This window comes from Anolis sagrei, chromosome 1 (assembly GCF_037176765.1).
Source record: "Anolis sagrei isolate rAnoSag1 chromosome 1, rAnoSag1.mat, whole genome shotgun sequence".
NCBI lineage: Eukaryota > Metazoa > Chordata > Lepidosauria > Squamata > Dactyloidae > Anolis > Anolis sagrei.
This window is the reverse complement of record NC_090021.1, coordinates 76744390-76769552: the sequence shown is the minus strand read 5'-3', so window position 1 is coordinate 76769552 and position 25163 is coordinate 76744390. Positions and strand designations below refer to the sequence as shown.

Genomic DNA, 25163 nt, shown 5'->3' with positions numbered 1-25163 from the left:
GCAGATCATCTACCAAGGCGACCAAGGCTGTTTCCGTTTCATGTCCCGGTCTAAAGCCAGACTGTGCCGGATCAAGATAATCAGTGTCTACCATTTTAACTGGTGTATTTTTAAATTCTAGATATTTTAATTTGTGTTTCAAATTGTTCTGGAATTAAATGACTATATACCACCATCTGACCCATGAAAGTTTATTTCAAAGTGTACTTAACCTACATGAACTTACCTGGTCTACACATTCCGCTGCTGGGACCCTGCTCAATGTCTCAGCATAAAGGTACATCAAATCAGTGGATATAATGTTGGTGTTCCAATGTTTATGAGCTGTCCTTCTGCAGGAAATATGAAGGAATGCACATCCCTTGGCTCATGATGGTAATCAGGCAGAACACTTTGTAAGAAAGGAAGCAAGAACTTAAGTCAAGAGCTGGAATGAAGATACACACACACACACACACACATACACACACACACTAATGTTCAATTTAAATTTAAAAAGAAATGTATCTTCTAACATGGTGTTGTCATTTTGTGTAGCATTGAGGACAGTGAGAATTGGCCTCTGTAGCAACAAAGTTTATGTATTTTAGACACCATTTTGGGATCTTTATCTGCCATTTATTGGAGAGGATTGATGGAGAATCTTGCACTCATGGTCTATACCCGGTAGCTAGCTTACTATCAGTGTCACAAAAGGGGGAAGGTAGTTATGCCAACGCCTCTCATCCAGATCTTCTGTGTAGTGATCATAGCAGCCAGCCACGCCTGCAATATAAATCATGGTTCCATTGCAAGAGACCAAAGCATTCCCAGGAGTAATAACAAAATGGAATAGGAAGAGATATGTTGTACCACTTTGGACTGTGGCACCTTATAGATGTGAATTAAACAGTTGGGTCAGTTGACAGAGGTGAGAACTATGAAGAGGCAGAGGTTAAGTAGTGCAGGGCAGAATGCCCCTTTCCTCATACATGGGCTCTTGCACATTCTCTTCATTTGGATCATAAGCTTTCCTGGCTATGGTTGCCTGAAGATATTCAAGTTAGAATGAATAGCCATCTATAAACTCTTCTTCTGATACTGAGCTGAGGAGTTTGGTTTCATGAGGTCTTGACCAGAGAGGGAAACAACTAAGAGTTTATCATCAATAATAGTTTCTTTATATATATATATATATATATATATATATATATATATATATATATACATACACACACACACACACACACACATATATATATATATTACACCCCCAGGTCACTACACTACACTACAGTGTAGTGTAGTGACCTGGGGGTGTAAAACCACTCTTAGAAGAATCAGCACATTGGTGAGATCAACTGCTGGGCAGAAACCATAATGTGGGGATTGGTGATGGGATGGACCAAAACCATAGGATGAGTTTTGTACCTCTTTTGATACCAATGATTCAAGATGCCTTGATGTGCCTGTCTTCTTAGGCTTCTTTAGAGATGCCTCAACCCATTTGCCAACATGGAGAAGTAGGAACTGGAGAAGATGGTGCTTGAGAAGTTGGATCTGAAGTATCTGAGATTTTGGCCTGTTTCCCCGTTGCTGAAGAATGCTTAGAACAGATGTCCCCTGAAGCTATAGAGAGAGACTTGTTCTGGACAGCAAGGCCAGAAAGTGTTTAAGGCAGCTTCCAGAGTAAGAGGCACAAAGTTCTATGTTGGTGTACTTATGGAATGAAAGCTCAGCAGTGCACAAAAGGTAATGGGAGCAGCTGTGCAAATTAGAGGTTTTCTGGACATATTCAAGGCAGCTTTTTAAAAAAAGGCTTAAAGGGGCTATAAACCCAAGCTCCTGAATTGGTCGGGATCAGGACAATATTTTCCCATACAGGAGCAGAGATGTTCATGCTTCAGAACTTAGGGAAGTGAGGTGGTTGATCTTCCTGTTTCACAGCTTGTAAATGTTCCTTTTGGAACTGGCCATGCTGGATGAAGCAGTGGAGGCTTGGAACTATACTATACTACACCATAACTGAAATTGTTCTTAAGAAAGTAAATTTCCAAACTCAAACATTAATGTGTTTTGAGTGTTTTCTCCTTTTTAGTATTACAAAATGAGTGTTATTGTTTTAATAATTGAATTGTTCTAAAATAATAATTGAATGGTTCTACATTTTATTAACTGACTTGGGCACTTTCTTGAACTGCAAAGAGAAACCTACAGCAGAACATCATTGGGTGATAAAATGGACTATACCATGTTTTTCTGATAAGCAAAGAAGATATTAGCAAGTGATACACATTTATATATCTTCTTTCATGAGCATTAGAAGACTGACAATTGATACTGTATGGCCCCCTTATCTGCAGGACTGGTATCTTCAGTTTTGTTTATCCACATGTGACAAAATATGTCCTCCCTAAACATTTTTAAGTCCTCCAGTGCAAATATGTGATGTTCATGAGGTAGAAATCCTTCATTTCAATAGTGTTTGCTATTATATCCATGCAAAGTCTGGAAACATAACCCTTGTGGATATGGGAATTAAACTGTGTTTTATTTATGGATGTCTTGAGATAAAACAACAACTGGGCCAGATCTTCCATCAGGCTCAAATGTATGTGGATTACGAAGTATATTTTTTCATCAAAACTTTACATTAAAAAAAGAATTGAGGCTTTCTTTTTATAGGAATCAAACATCACTGGGGTAACTTATTGTAATCAAATACATCAACCTTTCAATGACAATTTGGCAATAACTTAAAAATTAACAGCCACAGACTCCTTGTTAAACAAGGCTTTAGCAATAGAGGCACGATTATTTTTTAACACAGGTACTGATTTCTGTGTATTCATATCACTGCTAATTATCTCCACCATAATAAGATACAATGCCATGTCTTATTGATTCAACAGTGCTGGATTATAGTCCTGAAACATTACAGATGTGTCAGGCTGTTTATTTAATGATGGTATGTGCTCAGAAAATGATTTAAAGTGGCTTTTCTTACTCAGAATAACTGTACAATGGATATTAAAATACACCATCAATAACCTGGTGATAGTTTATCAAATGAAAGCAAAAACATGGACTACTTTTTTCTTGCTATTTCACATAAAATCAAGCATCTTACAATTTTCCAATGTAATTTCACATTGATGGAGCCCCTGGTGATGCAGTGGGTTAAACATGAGGTGCTGAACTTGTTGATCGAAAGGTTGCAGGTTTGAATCCGGGGAGCAATGTGATCTCCCACTGTCAGCCCCAGCTTCTGCCAACCTAGCAGTTTGAAAACATGCAAATGTGAGTACATCAATAGGTATTGCTCCAGCAGGAAGATAACGGCGCTCCATGCAGTCATGCTGGCCACATGACCTTGGAGGCATCTACAGACAATGCAGGCTCTTTGGCTAAGAAATGGAGATGAAAACCAACCCCCAGAGTCGGACACGACTGGACTTTATGTCAGGGGAAAACCTTTACATTTTAATTTCATATTATGCACCATTATGCATAATATCCATGCAGTTTAATCTTACAAATTATTTAATGTAAAGGTAAATCACAATGCATTCAATGGGGTTATATTCTTAAGTAAAGTATGCATGCTTGCACCCTAAAAGAGTTTCAGAGGGGAAAACATTAAAAACCACATGAAAACTAGACACTAGATACATAATGTAACTGTATATTTATTTCTTTTTTTAAAGAACACTCCTTAAATGTATTGCAATTCAGTTATACAAACGTGTTTTCACAGAATTATAATCCACTAAATAGCACAGAAAATAACTCAGATTTTTGTTGACTTGGGTGTCTGGGTGTGTATTTGGGAGCATCCATCATATCTTCACACATATAAGTAAGGGTTCCTCTCAGTCTTCCCCCAAGACAATTGAATACTACAAATGCCCTTAATCTTGAAGGATATAATTATTTTGCCCACTGACCTTTTCTCTTTGATAGACATGAAGATATGATCATTTTTCTTCCATCAAGGAAATTTCCTCAAATCCTTCACTGCTGTTTCTGTATCTAGAGGTGATGGTGAGCAACTATCCATTTTGTTTACACCCATCCCATACTTCACCCTAAGTCCCCTGCTATGGAGATAACTTGGCAATATAACTAAGCTCCTTGCTATCAGTTAGTATGGAGACCCTCCATATGGCTTCCATGGCTCTGTTTCTAGTCTGAAGCGGCCAGCACTGACTGCTAAGCTACCGGACCAGCCGATCTCCAAGATCTATACAATCAAGCATGCTTCCTCATCTCAGGTTAAAGCTCGATTCCTCTACTCTCAAGGCCAAGGGATCCAGAGTTCACCTCTTCTCCCTTTTAAAAAAGACACTTTGATAATGATATGTGGTGACTATTGCCCACTCCTGCTTCCATTCAAGTCAAGTCCCCAGTGTCCAGCGACTTCACTTGAAACAGGATGAGACCTGAAAGCGCCCAAACATCTACATGAAATTGCACCAGCTCGCATATATTTACATGGGGTGGAATGTTTTCCCATATTTTTTAAAAGGAGCATATAGAGCAACATCTTCACATAAGACCAAATACTTTTAATATATTTATAACTGTTTTATAAAGCTTTGAAAAACTCACAATAGCACATGGTTTTACTTTAATGCTTTACGGTACTATCTTTTTAAAATCACAATCAGCACTTTTAAGTTATAGTCGATCCAGCAAACAAGAGACAAAAAATTACAAGAGTTAAGAACGGACTGATACATCCTTTTATCTTATTTTTTTAAACTAATGCATAAGTGCAGAATAAGATAAGATACTCTAGTTTAAATATCTTGTTTACAATATACATTTTTGTTCTAATAATGCAACAGTAAATCCCATGCTTCACATAGAAAAGCAATCCGCAACATTTAAGAAAAAATGTACAATTTATGAAACAAAGTAAATAAATATTAGTATTACAGAATCAGAGCTGTACATAAAAGCTGTTCAGTTTTAATCATATAAAAATATTTTAGTGCAACCTCACATATATATTGATGCTTTTTTTGTTTTTTGCTTTACATCGTTTAGGTCAAAGTGTCCCCAAAAGGAAAGAAATTACATTTATTACAAAGCAGATACACAAATTCTAAAATATGTACAAATTACTGCTAAAAAATGCTTATAAGAATATAAGCAAAAGTAAAGAAAAGGCACAAACACCTGTACAGGTTAAAAGTACCAGACCCAATAAGAATTTGAAATTTCATTTTGGTCAGGCTCATGATGACTCGTAGTTTTACTCAATTCTTTTGATATAACAAAAGTATATATAATAGCAAACTACTGTAACTTAGAACCGGCATGCTATAAGGTTGAATACTTCCTTCTATCACTAGGGGGATAAAGGGATTGGGAGTAAACACATGTATTAAAAGTCTTCACACATTTCAGATCACTGTGGGTTGCTTTTTTCCAAGAGTGGGTCTACTCTTTCCTGTGTGCTTGATGGGGAATCTTTCCTACTGGGGTAGCCAATCTGCCTAGCTTCCGCAGTGCTTTTGCTGTAAAAGGTGGAATGAGATAATGCAGTCTGCAATGTACCAAAAGGGTCCTTGTCGCCACTGTGCAAGTCAGGGTTGGTGGCTGAGGCACAGATCTGGCCTGGCTCAGAGCCACTAAAGTGTCTCATGCTAAAATGTGCACTTTCCGAGGGCTTTGGAGGAGGTTCCAAATCCCTCTTGTCTGTCCCGTGTAGACCTTCCTCTGTGGCAATTCGGAGAGAGGCTATGGCTTTTGTACAAGTCTGTATGTTTTCTTCTTGCTCCCTCTCAACAACACCTTCCTCTGAAGTGCTCTGTTTCATCAAGAGCAACTGTGGAGAGGATGCACTGCCTTGAACCATTGCATGCAGAGTTTGAGGGCAGGTACGTTTCTCGTGGTGCTTAGAAATCACATGGGACTCAGTAGTCATGGTTTCAGAAGCTGCCCTTTTCTTCTCACCAGAGCCTTCTTTTGAGAGGGGCAAGATGGAGGCAGGATGTAAACCAGACAGGGCTGCAGGCATTGAAGGGACCATTTGGATGCCACCAACAGGCATCATGGGGATGGGTGCACGAAGCTGCTGCTGGGAGTGTAGTGGAAGGTGACTGAAGACATAATCCGTAGGACCTTCAGGATACAGGTTAGATCCATGATGCTCCAGAACTCCTTTTTCCCCAGGCATACCAAAATAAGGTCCCTGGAACAATCCTGGTCTTGAACTCTGAAGGTAGAGAAAGAAAAGGAAAAATGAGCCAACTCTGCAAAGACACTGATCTTTTGAGGGATCCAAGAGAATTATTGCAAAGTGTGTTTGTCATCTGTATTAATTTACAAAATGCAGACATACATAGCATGTTTCTAACACCTGAATCTAATTATGCCACAGTACTAGACAAAAATGTTTTGGGAAAGAAAATTCACTTGGGAAATTGTAGACTCTAATGTTCACAAAGAAACAAAGAGATCAATACATAAATTTTAAAAATTCAATTTTTACAACTGTAGCTCATGATATTTAATTTGGTTACAAGTGAACAAAAAGCTGCATGTGATATTTAGAAATTTAAAATGGGAAAGAAATTAGTCAAAGCACCATTCAACAGTAACCATCAAAACAGTAAGACAGGTTTGGGGTGAGGACCTAACCTGTGTAACTGTTAGAAAACCTCGGTCTTGGCTATTTATAGGTATTCTAGATAGCAGCTGTAAAGAAGTATGGCAAACACACAGTTGTAATTATACAGGTTTCTATTGATTCCTAAATAGAAAATCTCCATGCTAAATGGTAATACAATTATCACTATCAACATTTTCACACCATGAAATTCTAGTTTTCAATTTATTTAAATGCCACTTTCCTACTGTTGTTTAATGGATAAAACTCATCATGCTTTAGTGTATCAGAAGGACGATGAATGGGCAGAACAATACAAAAACAAGACATGCTAGTCTAAGATTCCAACTTCAGGCCTGAGAGACACTGATACAATCCTTAATAAGTATGGAGAAATCACAAAATCTGCGTTAATAGATCTTGGCAGCAAGTCACCATGGCAAATGACTTAGACAAACAAACAACAGCCAAGATCCTACAAGAGGCATAAGAGTCCTGCAGCAAGAGCTCTACTGTCATTAGCCTGGACTCAGGACTGTGTTACAGCAGCCCTCCCATGGACATTCTGTTGCTAATGGAGAGTGGAGGGATTCAAAGAAGCTAGAGATTGACTTCCGCCAAGATCCCCTGGGATCCATCAGAGATTCAGCAGATAATACCCTTGGTCTGCATTTAGTCTGCCAGTAATGGAAAGGTTGGAGAAAGACTATTACAGTACAAAAGTGAGTCCTGAGAGGGGGCTAGGATGTTGTGGAGGGAGGATACCAATTTCTGCAACAGCCAAACATACATATGCAAGTGTAAGGAGAAATTACGGTAAGTGTAATAGTGTGGTGTTTCCTTCTGTGCTGTTTAGTATACGTGCTTTAAGTATTATGCCAGACCTGTGAGGCTATCACAAGTTATATCTGGACCCACCCATCAGGATATACACTCGACCTAGCTTTTCTTGCGGACAGCAGAACAGTCAGAGTGGAAGAGCAAAATATTCTTCCATTGTCATGGTCTGACCATCATCTGATCAGTTTTAGACTTGCTGTGACCTCTAAACTTTGCAGGGGTGGAGGAGGCCTTTGACGACCCGACAACTCGGTGCTGCAATTTCATGCACCATTTTGCAGATAAAGTCGCTCAGATAAGCCTCGAGTTAGATACTAGTTTAAGTACAGTGCCAGAGGAGGTGACTGAGGCATCTGCTTATCCTGTTTTGTGGGATTCTTTCCGGCTTGTTCATCCTGAGGACGTGGAGGGGGTCCTTTGGGCTGAGGGCGACCACGTCGGCTCTGGACCCTTGCCCTTCTTGGCTAATCAATTCGGCTAGAGGTGGGTTGATTGATTCGTTTGTGTTAATCATTAATGCATCGTTGGAGCAGGGGACTTTTCCATCTGGGTTGAAACAGGCTGTGGTTAGACCACTCCTGAAAAAGGCCTCCCTTGACTCCATTGTCTTGAGCAACTACAGTCCAATCTCCAACTTCCCGTTCTTGGGCAAGGTGCTGGAGCAGGTGGTCGCCTCTCAGCTCCAGGGTTTCCTACATGACATCGACCAGTCACAGTCCAGCTTTAGGCTTCGTCACGGTACCGAGACAGCTTTGGTCACCTCATGAAGTCGGATCTGGCCAGGGTGGTCCATGCCTTAGTCACTTCCAGATTGGATTACTGTAATGCACTCTACATGGGGCTGCCCTTGAAAATGGCCCAGAAATTTTAACTGGTACAACGGGCGGCAGCCAGGTTACTAACTGGTGCAACTTACAGGGAGCAATCAACCCCCCTGTTTAAGGAGCTCCATTGGCTGCCGTTTATTTTCCGGTCCCATTTCCTGGGTTACTGTGTTACTGTGATTTTTTGTCTCCCCTTTGTTCCATCTCAGGATGAATCTATGGAACTTACATTCCAGCCATCATCTACAGCTGACTGCTCCAAACGGCACAGTGACTCTGAGTGAAGAAGAACCTGAGAGACCAAGCAAGCATCTGTGAGTGCTGGATGAGAGGATTGAGGGGAGGATTACAGGACTGCTGGTAGAGCCAGAGTCCAATGGATTCTCACTTGTTCCTACATAATGTCAAGTTATGTCCTTCTGGTCCTCAGCAGCAGCAGAGCAGACCTGCATTACTTAGAGTAGCTTCTGGCAGTTATGGTATGTTGGGTTTTGTTTTGGTGGGTTCGGGGTGGGGGAAGGTCAGGCCAAGAGATGATAGTTACAAATTCATAACAAAATCATGTCTCTCTTTTTTTCTTTCTAAATGTCAGGATCAGATGTAAACGAGGTCAAATGCAGAGGTAAATTAAATCTATATGGAGAAAAATGTTGCTAAATCTTCAGGAATCTATGTATCTCTCTGTTTCAAGGAAAACACAGATCTTTATTTTTATTTGTTTTTGCTTTGTTCCTTTTATCAATTATGGTAGGGCTGGAGGAAAACCCAGCCAAGGCCAGAATACTTCAGCAAATTAGAGGTCCTTTACATTGCAGTAAAAATTGATGCTCTTTTCCTTTCACCCTTTTTTCTTTCTACAATAAAAGTGATTATGTTTATGCCACCAAGAAGTTAATTCTAAGGTTTAAACATTTCTACTTTTAGGTATCCAGACTCAATTATTTCCGTCCATAGGAAGGTCTGCTAATTAAATAGAACAAAACATATGGATAATAGAAAGGTCTTTGTTTTAGTATAAGTTAGTAGTAAAAAAAAATCCTGTTTTCCCTTTGTATGTTCGAATTCTTGCAAGCAGGAGATGAATTGTTTTCCAGACTGTACTACAGACAGCAGATGACATCTCATCTGACTGACTACTCCTTCCATACAAACTAAATGTGAACTGTAGAGAGTGTGGGAGAGGAAAACAATTTCTTTTGGAAAGGAATACTGTCATAAGAATCTACTGCTCTCCAGATTTTTGCTACATAATCTGCTGTGGAAATTTATCTGATACCAACTAAATCTTGGCTGGAGGTTGCAGTAGGGGGCTGACCAAAGAATACAAAATGATCATCATCAGGAAGTCAGAAATAACTCTCACAATTCAGACCATGTCCCTAAAGGAAATCATGGCCCTAAAGAAAATCATGGCCTTCCAAATGTTATTTGACTGCTACTCCCAGCATTCCTCACTATTGGCATGCTGTCTAGGGCTGCTGTCAATCTAATAGCCTCTGTATGATCACTTGATCCCCCACCCTTGCCCTAAAGTGAGAGCTATAGGAGGGCATTATGGAAAGAGGATGACAATGAGAGTAGGTTTTCTTCTTCAATATAACATGAGATCAAAATTATGTCCAAAGCTTCCAGGGAATAACTGAAATGCATGAGGACAAAATATATTTAGGAGTGTAGGCATTCGAGACTTCACATCTATTCATGAATCGGTACAATCTCCTCTCCTCCACAGACTTACATAACCAGCCTCCACTGAATTATGCAGTTAAAGTTAGATGTGAAGAAGGAGAAAAAGGCATTTATCTGAGTGTGTTTAATTGCAGTTCAGTCAACATGGTTGCCAGGGGAGGGAAGATATACATTCTTTCATGAATGAAAATACAATTATGGAACTGCAATTTCTCTGTCTCTCCTTTGCAGCCTCCTGTGATTTCCAAAAATACTCCCCTGAGTTTTGGGGGGCCCTAAGAAATGGTTGTGGGCAGAACACTACAATTCAGTGAAATGAAATAGGCTGCGACAGATGCTTATGTAACAAATACATCCAAGACAGATCCATTGATTACAAGTGATCTGGGATGAATTGTCCATCAATGGGTGTCAGTTTCTAGACTTTAGTTCATTTCCCAGGCATTAGCCAGATACTGAGGAACTAGTTTTAATGAATTTCAGCACTTATTGGTGGATGAAGAGACATTTTTAAAACTTCTGTATTATTGGGGCACAAAATATTAAGTCCATTATGAACAAACTAGGTCTGTCAAATTTATAGAACCCTAACAGATTAATGCAAAACAGTTTTTATAACGGTCAGTATATTCTTTTCAACTTACCGACTGTCCCAAAGGAACCGACTCAGACAGTAAATGCTGGCCCATGGACAATGCCGTGTTGTGGTATAAGCCTCTTCGGGGTGATGCTGCTCTAACTGAGGACATATACCTTCTTTCTCTTCGTGGAGATAGGTCTCTTCGGGTTGATGTGTCTTTTCCAGGTGACATTGGCCTCCTTGGTGAGAGATGGCGCCTTGGAGAGGCATCTCTCCGTGGTGATAACTCTCTTCTCAGCACAGCTTCCTTCCTTGGCGAAATATGCCTAATGGGGGAAATCTCTCTTCTTGGGGATAAATGCCTTCTAGGTGATAAATCTCCTTTGGGCATCAAATACCTCTTTGGTGAGTTATCTCTGTAGGGAGAAGAATCATATCCAGGTGAGGACTGCCGGCTAGAAGAGGAAAAGTCCCTTGGAGAAGAATTGGACTCCAAAGAAACCATAAAGTCTTCATCCATGCAGCTAGGGATGTCAAGTCTGTCTTTGTCAGGTTCTGAATCTGTACTTTTATTCTGGAAAAACCTCTGGTATTCTGTCATTTGTGAATCATCACAAGAGTCACTTGGCGTTAGGAGCTGAGTGACTTGAATGCTGGGTAAAGTGACCAAGTAACTTATCAAGGAAGAATGCCCTACTGAGTTGTCAGGAGAAGCCCCGTAGGATGCTGTGGCAGTATTCACAGATAAAGAGGAGAATCTAGGGGGCTGCGGACTAGTGCTCCGTGATCTTGTTTTGGGTGTTGAGTCTCCAGGAGTGTCATCAAAATCATCATCATCGTCGTCATCGTCGTCATTGTCCTCTCCATCATCTCCATCTGATTCCTCAGCATCAGAGAACTGGTGATCAGTAGACGTGCCAGTCAGGTTGCTCTTCTCAACTTCATGGTGTGTGTCTTCCATATTTTCTGAAACAATTGTGACAAGTCAATACAACATATACAGGAGATCTACATCTCAGTTTTATCACATACCTTTTCAATGGGCAAAGTTGTCAGATATATCAATAGATTTTACTGTGGAAAAACATGCATTTGGGTGATGCCTATGTAGTTCAAATGCAAACCTGTTTCTGATACCAAGTGCATGAACTCACTGGTTTCTATGGCTGTCTAAAACTTTTGCAAGAGATGATTAGAACTCCAATCACATGGTGGGGGCTTGGCAGAACAGCATGTATAGGATCCTAAAAGATATTGATTGTAATACTGTGCAAACTTATCCAAAGGTACTGTGTTTTTCAATAAATTTAATGGCATTGTCTTCTAAATTGACACACATAGGTTTATTATACCATTAGCCAGTTTGAGCTCTTAATGATTAAATCCATCAACAGACATTTTGAAAAATTCCTTTGTAACTATAAGGCCTGCATTAGGACATGTCTACACCACATCAGGAAATCAGGAGAAAGGATTCATAACTGCCTGAAGGCTGTATCAGACCAGATATGATAGAAGCCAGATACCTCACTTTTTCAGCATCGGTATTTCTGTACATGCCATTTGGATAACTCTTAAAGTATGCCTAGTACAAAATGTTTTTCAAACAATTTGGGAATGTGCTTGTGTGTCAAAACTCTAAGAATATAGTGTCCATGAGGACTATAATAATGGTGGTCAGAAGGCATTTTCTGTTCTCCCTGCAAAGAAAGCTCTGCACTCAGGAAGCTTCACACAATCATGTCAAGATTATTTTCAATGCTTGGTGTTGACACAAGTAAACCTTCAAAAAATGCTTAACATATCCTGTCTTGTCAGCAAGTGATAAAGTGTGATGAGTCATTTGCATACTGCAAAGGTCTCCGTAACTTGAAAAAATTGTTGTGACATACCTGCTTCTTCTGTTTCAGCATCATCTACAGATGTCATCGATACCCCCAGCTCTAGGCATTTTTTCATGTGTGCTTTAGATTTCATATGTTTTGTCAGATTTCCTGTGGAAAAGCACAAAGATGACACTAATTAGATGGCATCTGTATAGAAATAATGTCGGCTCTGTATAGCTTTCCTTGCTCTTTCCTTTTAACCAGACAGAAAACAAGGCAACTGGACAGACAATTTAAATGTTATAATTGCAAGAGTAATTTTATATAACTGCATGGTTGGCAGAGGAGAAAATGCATGCATATATATTCTTATGGTAGTCTCTATTCACAGTCTCATTCTGATGCTTAGGACTGTTGAGCCTGTATATTCTTTTTATTATTCTGCATTTGCACCTGCATTGCTATTGTTTGCCATTCTTTATTTTTTTATAGTAGTCTGAATCCTGCTGGACAGTTCTAAGTGTGTAACTTAAAGTTACACATTTGTGACTGTTTTATATTCATGATCCCCATGTAAGCTCCTAGTTAAAGGGATACAAAGGGGTTGTGAAAGTCCCCCAATCCTCACTTACCAGACAGCAATTACTACTATCAAGGATGTTCAGTTCTCTGTTGCTTGGACCATGGCTGGCTGATATTCCCACTCACCTCCCTCACCAAGTATCCTCTGTCCAGAGAGGAAATTGCAAGAGGGGCTCTGCTTGTGCCTGTCGAAGAGCTCATTCACAGGAGGTGGATGGGAACACCAGACATTTGCTTGTCAAATCACAGTTCAAAGCATCTGGAAGGCAATGGGTTGCTCATCTCTACCACATGACACTACTTTCCATGGGTTAGGTTCTACTTCATCAGGAGACTTGCTTTAGAAGAGCTGAATTAATGAAAATCTATGCTATAAGGAACCTGCTAGTTTCTACAGCTATCAAAAGAGTCTATAATTCCTCTAGAACTTGACAATATAATTTAATTATACAAATTCTGGGCACCGCAGCTTAAGGGAGATGTTGACAAGCTGGAATGTGTCCAGAGGAAGGGCGACTAAAATGATCAAAGGTCTAGAGAACAAGTCCTATGTGGAGTGACTTAAAGAGCTGGGCATGTTTAGTCTGCAGAAGGCTGATACATGATGGCCATGTATATATATGTAAAGGGAAGTCATAGGGAGGAGGAAACAGATTTGTTTTCTGCCACCCTGGAAAACTCTCTGCCTCAGAGTGTGATGGAGGCTCCTTATTTGGAGGCTTTAAAAAGAGGCTAGATGACCATCTTTCGGGGTGCTTTGAATGCAATTTTCCTGCTTCTTGGCAGAGGGTTAGACAGGATGGCTCACAAGGTCTCTTCCAACTCAATGATTTTATGAAACTTTTTTTTACACTCTCCTCAGTTCATAAATGTTTGCTGTTTCTTCCTTTAACTCACTTCTCAGGCCAGAATGTCAGATAGTTTCTTAAAAATCTAACTCTATTGCTGAAAAAAACCTGTAACACATAACACTTACTAATTCAGAACATTTCATAGCCATCTTTTCCATAACAAAATAAAAACTGGTCGAACTACCACACCAAAAGCACATTAACATAAAATTCTGACAGAAAGAAAAGTTATGTCACATTTCAGCACCAACAACAATACTATTGTACTTGAACGCAGGTATATTTTAGTTGATAGCAAGATTTGTACATAGTAGTCAAATTCTTCAACCAAGTGACTTCCTTATTGTAAATGGAATATTAGAGAGAGCTATATATCCCTATCTATAGAGGCTCTATGTGGACAATCATTATTCATGTAAGGAAAGCAAAGTTACTGCATTCCATCCTCCTTGCATGCCCCCCCCCCCATCACCACACACATATTGTGTGGTTACCAAGATCATTCAACCTGTTTGACTCTTAAATGCCCCACAATACTCCATGGGGGGATCTGGGGGGAATTCTGCCCAGAGGTTGCCCTCCCTTAGGCTGTTGTGAATTCTGAGTCATTACCTGTTGAAAGAAAGAGTTATCCTGGCTCTAAAAGGATCTGAGAGTGCTTGGCAAAGTCCCACCAAACCTCCTGCTTGGAATTATATGGGCAAAAATTATTTTTTTTGCTAGGGATAACAGAGTATAGCCCTCCAAGTTATCTTGAAGGGGCAATGTTACCCTCTTTCTTGACAATGCATATCCATGCCCTATGTCAGTAACATTTGAATAGATTTTGGGCTATGACCTTCCTAGACCAGATGGATTTAAAAGCCATAGAACCATAGAAGCAAAGAACTAACCATTTGAATCAGGTCTATAACCAAACCAAAGCTAAAAACAAAAGCTGTTGTATTCACACCATGTTAAAGTACTCCAACATAAAGTTATAGAATTACCAAAATGCAGTTGAGAGTTTTCTGCAACATTCAGAGTGGTTAACTATCAACAATTTTGAATTGTCAGGATTTAATTTATATCTGTCAGTCTTGTTAAAAGAAATGTTTGCTTCATCAACATGCATTTCAAAATACTGAACAATTATGTCAGGAAGCACATTTAGTTATATTTCATTAAAAACAACAAGATGGAAAGTGATATATTTCCCAAAGTAACCCACAACAAGAAAACAATGCTATCCTCTCCCAAATAGAGAAAATAAGAACCAGAGAAAGTAGTTTGCAGGGTTGGACTCTTCTCCAAAACAATGTGTTGAACTAGTTTCCATGGTCCCCAGTCAATATGTTCAAGAGGGATCAGCATGGCTGATCAATAAACAAATTACTGAAAGCCTCAAAAGTATGAAAAGGGACACACTCATCATTTCAACCTATAGATGAGTGTGTTTCATCAGAATCAGAAAAGAAGCCTGTCTCTCATAACTTAGCCTTACAAAATCAATGGAGAAAGTGTGAGAATTGGTATGAGTGTGGTACACTATTTTTAATGTACCCCCCAGATGATGTTAAGACTAGAACTCCCATAATTCTTTGCCCTTGGTTACATTGGCTAGAGCTCCTAGACCTTACAGTCCAATGACATTTGGGGAACCATGTGATGCCCACTCCTATAGCAGGGGTTTTTATCTCTTGTGACACATACATACACATATACATGATCATATATGCACAGTGAGAGATTCAGAAGAGACAGCAATGCAGCAGCTATTCAGGCAAATTGATTTCTCAAAAAACAAAAAACAAAAACAAAGACAGCTTCTTTTCTAAAGAGCATCCTTAGATGTAAAACCTCAGATTGATAAATGGAAGCTTCGCTCCATCCTCTATTGGGCTGGTAAGTACATGTGAAGATGAGCTCTCGGCTCTCAGCCATTCATAATTAATGTAACTGTGGAAGGAGTGGCCCACCTGGAGTCTGTGGATTCTTGCATTATTTATATATGTGAAACTGACCCACCATAAAGACAGACTAGGAATTCTCTGCCTTGCAGCTAATGCTCTGCTTCTTCAATGTGCTAATGCAAATGTACAATCCCTTGATGTAATTACCAGTAATACTTGCACCATAGCATTTGGAGCACAAAAGTAATATTTGCCAAGGCCATTTTTGCCACTACATTTCCTCTGCAGACAGATGGTCTGGATAGATGCCCATATTTCTTAATTAAGTTACACAAAGTGCCTCCCTGCCTCATATAAATCCTTGACTCACTTAGATAAAGAGCAAAAAGTTATATTTCATGAAGCCTCATTTTCAAAAATAGCTATCTTGCTTTAAGAAAAACTTCCTTTCCACTTGGAAACATGACAGCAAAGAGCCAACATTTCACCCCCCCCCCCCTTGCCATTAGAATTAGAATGACGAAATACCTTTTGTTTTGAAGGCAAAATTACATAACTTGCATATGTAAGGCCGTACATCGGTATGGGTGCGGATATGTTTTTTGAGCATGCTTGGCTTCTTGCAACGAATCCCACATTCTTCACAAATGTACTTCCCACGTCCACGTCCTCTAACATAAACATAATCCTCATTGGATTTATACCTGTTGGAAGAAAGGCACTATTAAAATAGGACTCTAGGAGATGAAGATTCAAATCTCCACATGGCCATGGGAACTCACTGGTGATCTTGGGTAACTCACATATTCTCAGCCTCAGTCGGGGCAATAGTAAAACCCTATGAACATTTTCTTTGATAAAGGTAAATGATAGGTTTACCTTAGGGTAGCCATAAATTAGAAATGACTTGTATATGGATCCACAATCATGGTGGCTTAAGCCACATTCTGTGATTACAGAACTTTATTCCACCAAGGAAGTCCTGGGGCCCTGGCAGGAAAAGATCCATTGTGACCTTTCTGTTCTGTTTTCCCCCTTAATGTCACTTATTATTTAATACTGTACAAAATTTATAGTCACAATCACTTCCTGAAGCAGAAATCATGGCACTAAAAGTGAACACAAGCCAAACAACAACAACAACACCTTTTCCACAGAGTTGTGTATTATATCAGAGAATGCAACCTACCTATGTAATGTGCTTGATAAAACATTTACATATAGATAGGGCTTTGGTAAATGACCATTTCTACTTGCTGGAGCCTACTAGATAGCAAACAGAACATGCAAACATGTGCAAATCTGAACTTCATTGACCATTCATCCTTTATGACAAAGTTAGCAACAATGAAAAGGAGACTAAACAAAGCATACAAGTGTGTGATGTATGTACAGAACCAATTTCAACCATGTGGAATTTTTTATTTTCTTTATCCAGTTTACACCAAATACATTACGTTAAAATATTGTGTGCCTCAGCTTTATAAATAGTGTTTTGCCCAGTTAAAGATTGCTCCTGATACTATTAAATTTCCCATAACTTTCAAAAATCTAAAAGAAAAACTGGATTTTTTTCTTAATTAATTTGTCATCCTTCCTTTGTTATACTTTCAATTCTGTCTTTCCGTTGATAGCAAAATAATGATTGAGATGGCTACCAACACCAATAGAAAAAAAATGAAGTAGTTACTACAAAACGGCTGAGATAATAAAAAAGATAACAATCAATATTATGAAACTTTCCATTACTTCTGCTGCTCATCCTTCTTTATGACGAAAAAAAAGTATGTGAAAGCCATGTTCAAGTTGCTTTGTTGTTTTACCTGCTTTCCAATTGACTTGAACTTATTGCAACCCTATAGATGAGAGACCCCCAGGACTGTTGGTTATCAACATCCTTGCTAAAGTATTGCAGATTAAGAGTCTTGGCTTCTTTGACTGAGTCCATCTATCTGTAATCTGGTCTTCTTCTTGTCCTATTGCCTTCCAACTTACCTATCATTACCATGTTTTAAAGAATGCCACCTCTTCTCATGATATAGCCAAACTATGACCATCTCAGTTTTGGCTTCTAGAGTGGGCATGGGCAAACTTTTTTGCTTTGGGGTCGCATTGTGCACTTGACCAAGAGCGGGGAGGGTGGCCAGGCATGCGTTGGGTGGGACAGGCCCAGGAGGGAGAGGGCCTGTGAGAGGGTGGGACTGGGAGGGGGTAGAGTGGGGCTCAGGTCATCCCCAGGTTCTCCTCCTGGCATAAGGATGGGGCTGCTTGCCCCATCCTTATGCCAGGAAGAAAACAAGACATGTGGCAACTGCCCCGATCCTCCTCCCTGATCTTTGGGTTGTCCTCTGGACATTATGCTGGAAGGAGGGTGAGACAGGCAATGGTCAAGAGTGTTCTGGAGGGCTCTCAGCCACTGTGTGCCTTCACAGTATAAGGATAATAATAATTATTATTATTTTATGAATTCAAAGGCTGAAACAAAATTGGGTTTCTGCTTTAATTCTAAAGGAAACACATACTTCCTTTGTTTGAAAATTTGATTGTTTCATAAAATAAGCAGTGTGTATCAATAATCAAAGGACCACTTTTGTTCATGGCCCAATCAGCAATGTCAGCTAAGAGCCTTGCTATTCGTATCTATAGCAATATACAGAGGGTTACGACTAGATGACATTTATGATATCTTCCACTCTAGAAATTTTAAAATATCCCTTGTTTAATGATGAACAGCAAGGTTTCCATTTGGCCACTCACAAATTGAGCTCTCACTATTATTTGCGCCAATAATTATGCTGTTGCCACTTTCTCTACCTACCATGGCCAAGATGTAATGAGCTTCCTTACTTTATTTTCATGCTGCTTTTAAATATGTCTTTGAAGCTGCTTCACTTTTGAAAGCATTCTATTAGATAGTATGGGCAGAGGGGGTTTAGGAGAAGCAATGTCCCTGTACAACATGGCACAACACCCTTTGAACAAGAGCCCTATACTTCCAAGACATTCAGCAAACAATAGGATTTGACGTAACTGCTTTGCTAGCTTGCATGGTGGACTTTTGACTTATTTATTGAACTCCACTTTGCCTAGTGCATTTTTCTGGTTTTGCTAACTAAGGCTGTAACACTGATGGTCTGTTATTTTCAGCCTGCCATAAATTTCATTTTCATAGAGCATGGTCTCTATAAATGTTCTTGGCATTAAAAGTCAAAGGTGATGGAAAACTAACTTTGTTATTCAAACATCTTCATTTGAATTATTCTACCGGCTAATGTTTAGTGCCTTCTGAATGACAACAGCAACAAGGAAACTAGTGTTGGTAAGACACAAAAAAAGCAAGTCTGAAATAATAGGCTTGCTGTCTATGTTTTTTTAAAAAAATAAATAAAATAAATCTTTTAAAAGAAAAACGCAGTAGAAAACTAGAAGAAAAGCATTTGGGGGGGGGGGGGGGCACCTTAAAAGTGATACACCAAACACTGAATCTGTTAATCTAACTTCTAGTTAACTTTCTAGACCCAGTAAGCTTACATAAGTGTTGATTTAATAGGTCCCATTGATTCACTGGGCCTACTTTAATTGGGACTAACATGTAGGTCCTACAAGGGGGCACACATGGAGCCTCTTTGAAAGGGGTTGCTTTTTAGAGAGAAAAGGGAGATATAAATAAACATAACTACTACTACAACACAACAACAATGACAACAACAACAGCAGCTCCCTTCAGAAGTGATCAGTCGCAAGTGAACCGAATTAACAGGAAAGCAAATGTATACACACAGAATTTGAAACAACATTGAAGCTGAAGACCTCCAAGAATACTAAAGACTGCATGCAATCTATCCAATACACAGTTTCTTATGTGGGAGTAAGCAACACTGAGCACATGGAGAGGACATCTAGGTACACACTGTGCTTGGATGTGTTAGCATATTTAAAGATGACTGATTGACAACTGATGGGAGAACTTGCCCTGCCCTTGACTTTGCCCCAAAGTTGTTTGATAGCAGTTGAGATGACTCCACTAGGGAATCCAAAATAAAGCAGAAGGAAGAATGTCAAGACTTCAGTGGTCCTGAGAAGCATCTATCTTCTCTTTAAGAGAGTTTTAACTACACTAAAGCTAGGCTTACCACCTGGAATAGGAAAACAGGGCAGGAGAGCTTTCACTGGCTGTTTTTATTTTGTGTGCAAGACCAAAATATGAAGAAAAAAAGCCCACTATAGTATTGTGACTCAATAGTTTCAACCTTCAGTGAGAAGGATTCACAGAATTATTGGGGAGGGTGGCTATAATTTTTGCTTGTATTCTGCATATGCTACGAGGCTACTTTATTTCAATACTTTAAGGATTTGGGACAATGGTGACTTAGGTCTAAATCACAAAATCCTAAGACTTGGAAAGGATCCCAAATGTAATCTAGTCTGAAACCTGACAGGGCAGGAATCCAACATAAAGCATTCCTGAAAGGTAGTCATCCAACGTTTATATTTTCTAATACAAAAAAAATCCACAACCCAAAACCCAGAAGTTTTCTGAGTGACCTTGTTCTGCAATAATATAGGCAGAAGAAAATTGTTTCTGTAAAACACAAAAATCATTTCTGGAGTCATGACAGGCAAATCAATTACACAAACCATATCTTGTATATGTGACAATGGATCTGTTTTCCAAACTGCACCAGGGTCTCTTTTTTAACCTATACAACCAGTGCATATCAACACTGGAGATCCCAAGGTTGTGTTTAGTTGACACAGCCAGACACTCTGGGTGTTGCATTCACAGAAAATTTGCTCGCAGGGATAAGGTTCTTTATCAAACACAAGAGGAATGCGGGATCAGCATGGCATTATCGCTACTCCCACTAACAACACTGCTGTAATTCTCTCATTGCAATGTCTCCCAAATCGGGTAGATACATTGCATTCAAACGATGCATGAATATATTGAGGTGTGATATAACAGAATGACTATCAGGAAAGCAGCCAAATTCACCGAGACAAGCAAGCATGTTTATTCCCATGTGAGGACACAGTGCCCATATGTGGAGGCAGTGACATACAGTCCATGTTGTCCCTACTAGAGACCTCAAAATGTACAGGAGCAGGGCATAAAGATACCTAGGGAGCACGCAGCTTTGCTTAATGCTTTCCACATCATCACCAAAAAAAGTGCTTGAATTTTAGAAGGGAGCAACACCTGTCCTTAGTGATGACTCCTTTATACAGAACACTACAAGGTGGGGTGATACACCCCCAACCTCTATCCAAAATTATCTAAGACACCCCACTCCTCCACACATATCCAGCATGGATTTTTCTACCATCTTTCTATAGCTCTGGTGTTACTGAGAAGTCTCTTGCTCTAAACTGCACTATACTCAGGCTCTCTGTGCACATCTATCCCTGTTCAGTGTTTCAAACTCAGCAAGGCAGACAAGGCCTTGCCCCCATCTTGCTTTGTGAGGTGTGTCTCATTGCTCTTTTATATGGTTGCAGAGGTAATAGAAATTGTTTAATATTGCTAACATTTGGAGAAATTAGAGAGAGGTTTCTGAATTTCACAGAAGAACTTCTCTACTTTTCTTAACTGCCAACTGGCAGAAGTGATTTGACTTTCAGATCTCTAGCAAGTTACACAGCAGAGGAGGTCTGGATGGGCATATGGTAGGGACTCGACTACAGTTCTTCTGTCCACTGTCACCTCAGAAGGGACAGAAAATAGGGCCCAACTGGGTCCTTTCACCGACAAGTATTGAATTTTTCTGTTGGCAAGAATTATGTTCTCAATGTACTGTGTTTGTCCACGACTGTGGTTTGGGATTCTGATCTCAGCCTTGTTCTGTTGCACTTGGATGGAAGGATAAACTATGTTTTTAGCAAATTAGAAGAACAAATATCTAGCTCCATCCTCTCATGTGCCAAAGAAAACAGAAGAGAAGAAACACACATAGCTTAATGCAGAATTTTATGCTCACAAAGACAAATCATAATCTCAGTGCAGTCAATGACTAAATTATTATTCCAATGGTTGTTTATACCTTGATAAATAAAAACAAGTAATGCATGAGACAAAAAAGTACCAAAATAATACAGATTCATTGTAAAAACATATTTAGCTGTTTGGTTGCTATGTGCCTTCAAGTCAACCCTGCCGCATGGCAATCTTATAATTACATTTCTTGCCAAGATTTATTCAGAGAAGGTATGCCACCACCTTCTTCTCAGACAGATTGAATGTTATTTCTCCAAGGTCACCTACTCCATTTTGATGGCTCAGTGGAGATTTGAACCTCAGCTCCTTGGAGTGCTAGTCCAGGATATAAGTCACTGTATCCCATACTAGTTCATACGTATTTGGTAGAATCACACTATGAAATATTCAGAATTATATTATAGCATATACAAAAAAACTATATAAGGAATTTTTTTTTTTTTAAAAAAAGATCTGATTGGAAATTTTGACTGTGGCTAAGACAGCAGTAGGAAGAACTGAAATAATTAAGAACTCTTAAAGCGAAGGACTAATGGACGGATTCTGGACTACAATTTTGAATTTGCATGATTTTAATTGCTGTTTTCATAAGTTATGTTTTATTGTCGGTTTTAACTGTAATGGTTATTTTTGGAAATTGCTTGTTGGGCATTGAATTGCTACTGGTTGTGAGGCCACTCTGAGTTCCCTTTGGGATGAGAAGGGCGGGGTACAAGAATGGAAAATAAACAAACAAACAAACAAACAAATAAATAAGAAAGTGATATATTGAGGAACCACACGTAAAAATCAAGTCTAACATGTTAAAATATACATTTTATTGAATATATTCAGACATGAAGAGCAGGTGCACACCTGACAAGAAAAATGGAGTGGTCATTTTTGTTACCACAACAACCCTGATGGGGCACTAGTGAAAAAGAGAGTCCATGACTTGTAGTTCCTAAGTTAATCTTAATGCTAAGAAAATAAATTTATATTTTTATGGATTTATCCTGTTTAATATTCTTTATTAGTTTTCATTAGATTATAACATCGAAAGAGTGGGAACAATACGTAAAAAGGAAAGTTTAGAAATTTAAGACACTAGAATCGATAGTAGGGTAAAACATAAGGGAGGTAGAGGGGAGGGGAGGGGAGGGGAGGGCGGGGGGTGTAGGGCAGGGGGGGGGGGAGGGAAAGGGGGTTGGGGGGGGTAGGTTGCTGGTCACTTCCGTTTGGTCCACAGAGGGGTTATATATTATTAAATATTTTGATTGTCATTTATTGGTTTTAATTCCATATTTCCTGTTGTTTGTTTGAGTTATTATTGTTGTTGTTGATCTTTTATTTCTGAATATTCTTTAGGTATTCTTTACAATAGCTCCAGTTAGTCTGACTCTCCTTATTCTGGTTTTTCATTAGGCACGATAATCTATCCAAATCCATGAATTCTATGGCCTTTTTAGTCCAGTATTTTTCTGGATTTATAACATTATTAAAGATTCAATTGATTTGAAGCTCTCTCATCCTGTTCTTTTATCAATCAAGCAAGTAAGCAAATCCACCCTCATAATGGTTTCAGTCAGATTTCTTTGTTAGATTATTTGTGCATATTTTAATAAACTATAAATGGGGAGTTTCCTACTGTTCTTTCTGCAATACAAGCATTTTATCCAATACAAATTTTCACCTAAAACATATAATCATTATACCAACCTATTTCCAAAACTTCAAAAACAGAGAATGACATGATTCATACCATGAGACAAAGAGGGTATTAGGTCCTCTGTCGTAGCATGATGGTGATGCTTAAAATGAGTTTCTAAAACTTATGTTAAATGAGGTGGCGGAAGTGTGGGGTTAATTATTCAATACCAAGGAATCAAGAATTCAACTGACCATCTAGGCATTGAGCAGAACCAAATCAAAACTAGAGGATTGAACTGGATGGGCCTTATGGTCTTTTCCAACTCTATGATTATATTTATTTCCAAGCTCTAGATTGGCTATTTTATTTGGAATATGACTCCTGGAATCTCTCAGCTAGTATGACCCTTTATTTTGGTGGCTGGAGAATTCTGAGACTGATAGAAAATAAACTTTTATCTTTCTCTGGTTGCCTTGAATAAGCCCTGAAAAGCACTCTGGAACTTTTTTCTAGGATAATTCCAATTGCTAATTTCAATGCTAATTCCAATGGCATATTCTTACCCTCCTTCAAAAATTTTAATTCGCATTGGCTCAGTTTGTTTGGCTACAATATCTTTATCTCCATGGCTGTCTCCTTTAATTCTTTCTTTGATAACATTCCCCGTGGCTTTCTTTTCAAACTTGCTGCCGAATACAAAGAATGGCTCCTGTTTCATCTGTGAAATATAAAAAATGAAAAAAGTCACTAATTGTTGAAAATGCTTGAAACACAAAATAAATGCAACAAACATAAAATAGAACAACTGCACTGTGCCTCAAACATGCAAATGCTTGAGGGCATACTGAAACCATACATTATGCTTTGATTTAAGAAACTAATTATTGTGGCCCTTTAAATGTGTCAAGCAATATATAAGATAGGTGGTAGGTTGCAGAAGAAAGTTTTCTAAGTGCTCAGAGATACTGTAAGCACAGTGTCATTTAATACCATCACATATACACAAAAAGTAAAGATAAAGAACACTTACTAGGTGATCAAAATCAGCCAACTGCTAGCATTGGGATTTCAAGTCATAGTCTGCTCAAAGCCATCTGGCCCATCAGGGTTGGTGTGGTAAGTCACACTAGTTTCTCTGCCTACAGTTCAAAAGGCAGTGATGTGGCAACAAACCAGGTCCAACTGCCTTTGGTTTCCCCAACCCAATGCATTAGGTACTCATTCATAGGTGAGACACAGGGCCCTTCCAAACAGGTCCTATATCCCAGGATCTGATCCGAGGTTTTCTGCTTTAAATTTGATTGTATGAGTCCACTCTGTTAAATAATCGGGGATAAACAGAAAACCTAGGATCAGATCCTGGGATATAGGGCCTTCCTAGAAGGGTCCAGATCTTTACAGCCTCCTGGGATACAGCCAGTTTTACATCAGAGCCAGAAAAATCCCAGATGATTCCACACTTAATATTACTGCTTTGTTATTTTGGGCCTACATCAGGTTGCTACCTATCTTTTTTAGAGGAGGAGGAGGAGGAGGAGGAGGGTAAAAAAAGAATGTTCTTTGTTGTAGAATTTGGCACACTTTTCTAGCTGTGATCTGCCCTATAGCCTCAATGTTTCTAAAGCCCAAGACAGATGTGTTTTCTATATTAATGGTTCTCAGTTTTGGTCCTTCTGATGTTTTAGACTTCAGACTCCAAAATCTCTGACCATCGGCTAAACTGGCCGATGGTCACTTTATATTTGATAATGCTTGGAGAACCACTATGTTACGTGATATTAACTTTGGGCAACAGCTGGAAGCCCAATGTTTTCCCTAAAATGTCGCATCAAGGGGCAACAAAATTTAAAGATATT

At 39.1% G+C, this 25163-nt stretch overlaps 1 protein-coding gene across 9 annotated transcripts in view; it reads right to left on the bottom strand.

The window, feature by feature from the left end:
• Window positions 1–3650: 3650 nt before the first annotated feature.
• HIVEP2 (HIVEP zinc finger 2) overlaps window positions 3651–25163 on the bottom strand; it is a 194198-nt gene continuing 172685 nt past the window's right edge. For all 9 annotated transcript variants that reach the window (XM_067466313.1, XM_067466307.1, XM_067466306.1 and 6 more), the window contains 5 exons: window positions 23871–24025; window positions 16211–16386; window positions 12424–12525; window positions 10596–11497; window positions 3651–6205 (listed from right to left, as the gene is read on the bottom strand). In XM_067466313.1, coding sequence (XP_067322414.1) covers window positions 5396–6205; window positions 10596–11497; window positions 12424–12525; window positions 16211–16386; window positions 23871–24025 — 2145 coding nt within the window. In that variant the 3' untranslated portion in view covers window positions 3651–5395. The remainder of the gene's footprint in view (window positions 6206–10595; window positions 11498–12423; window positions 12526–16210; window positions 16387–23870; window positions 24026–25163) is intronic.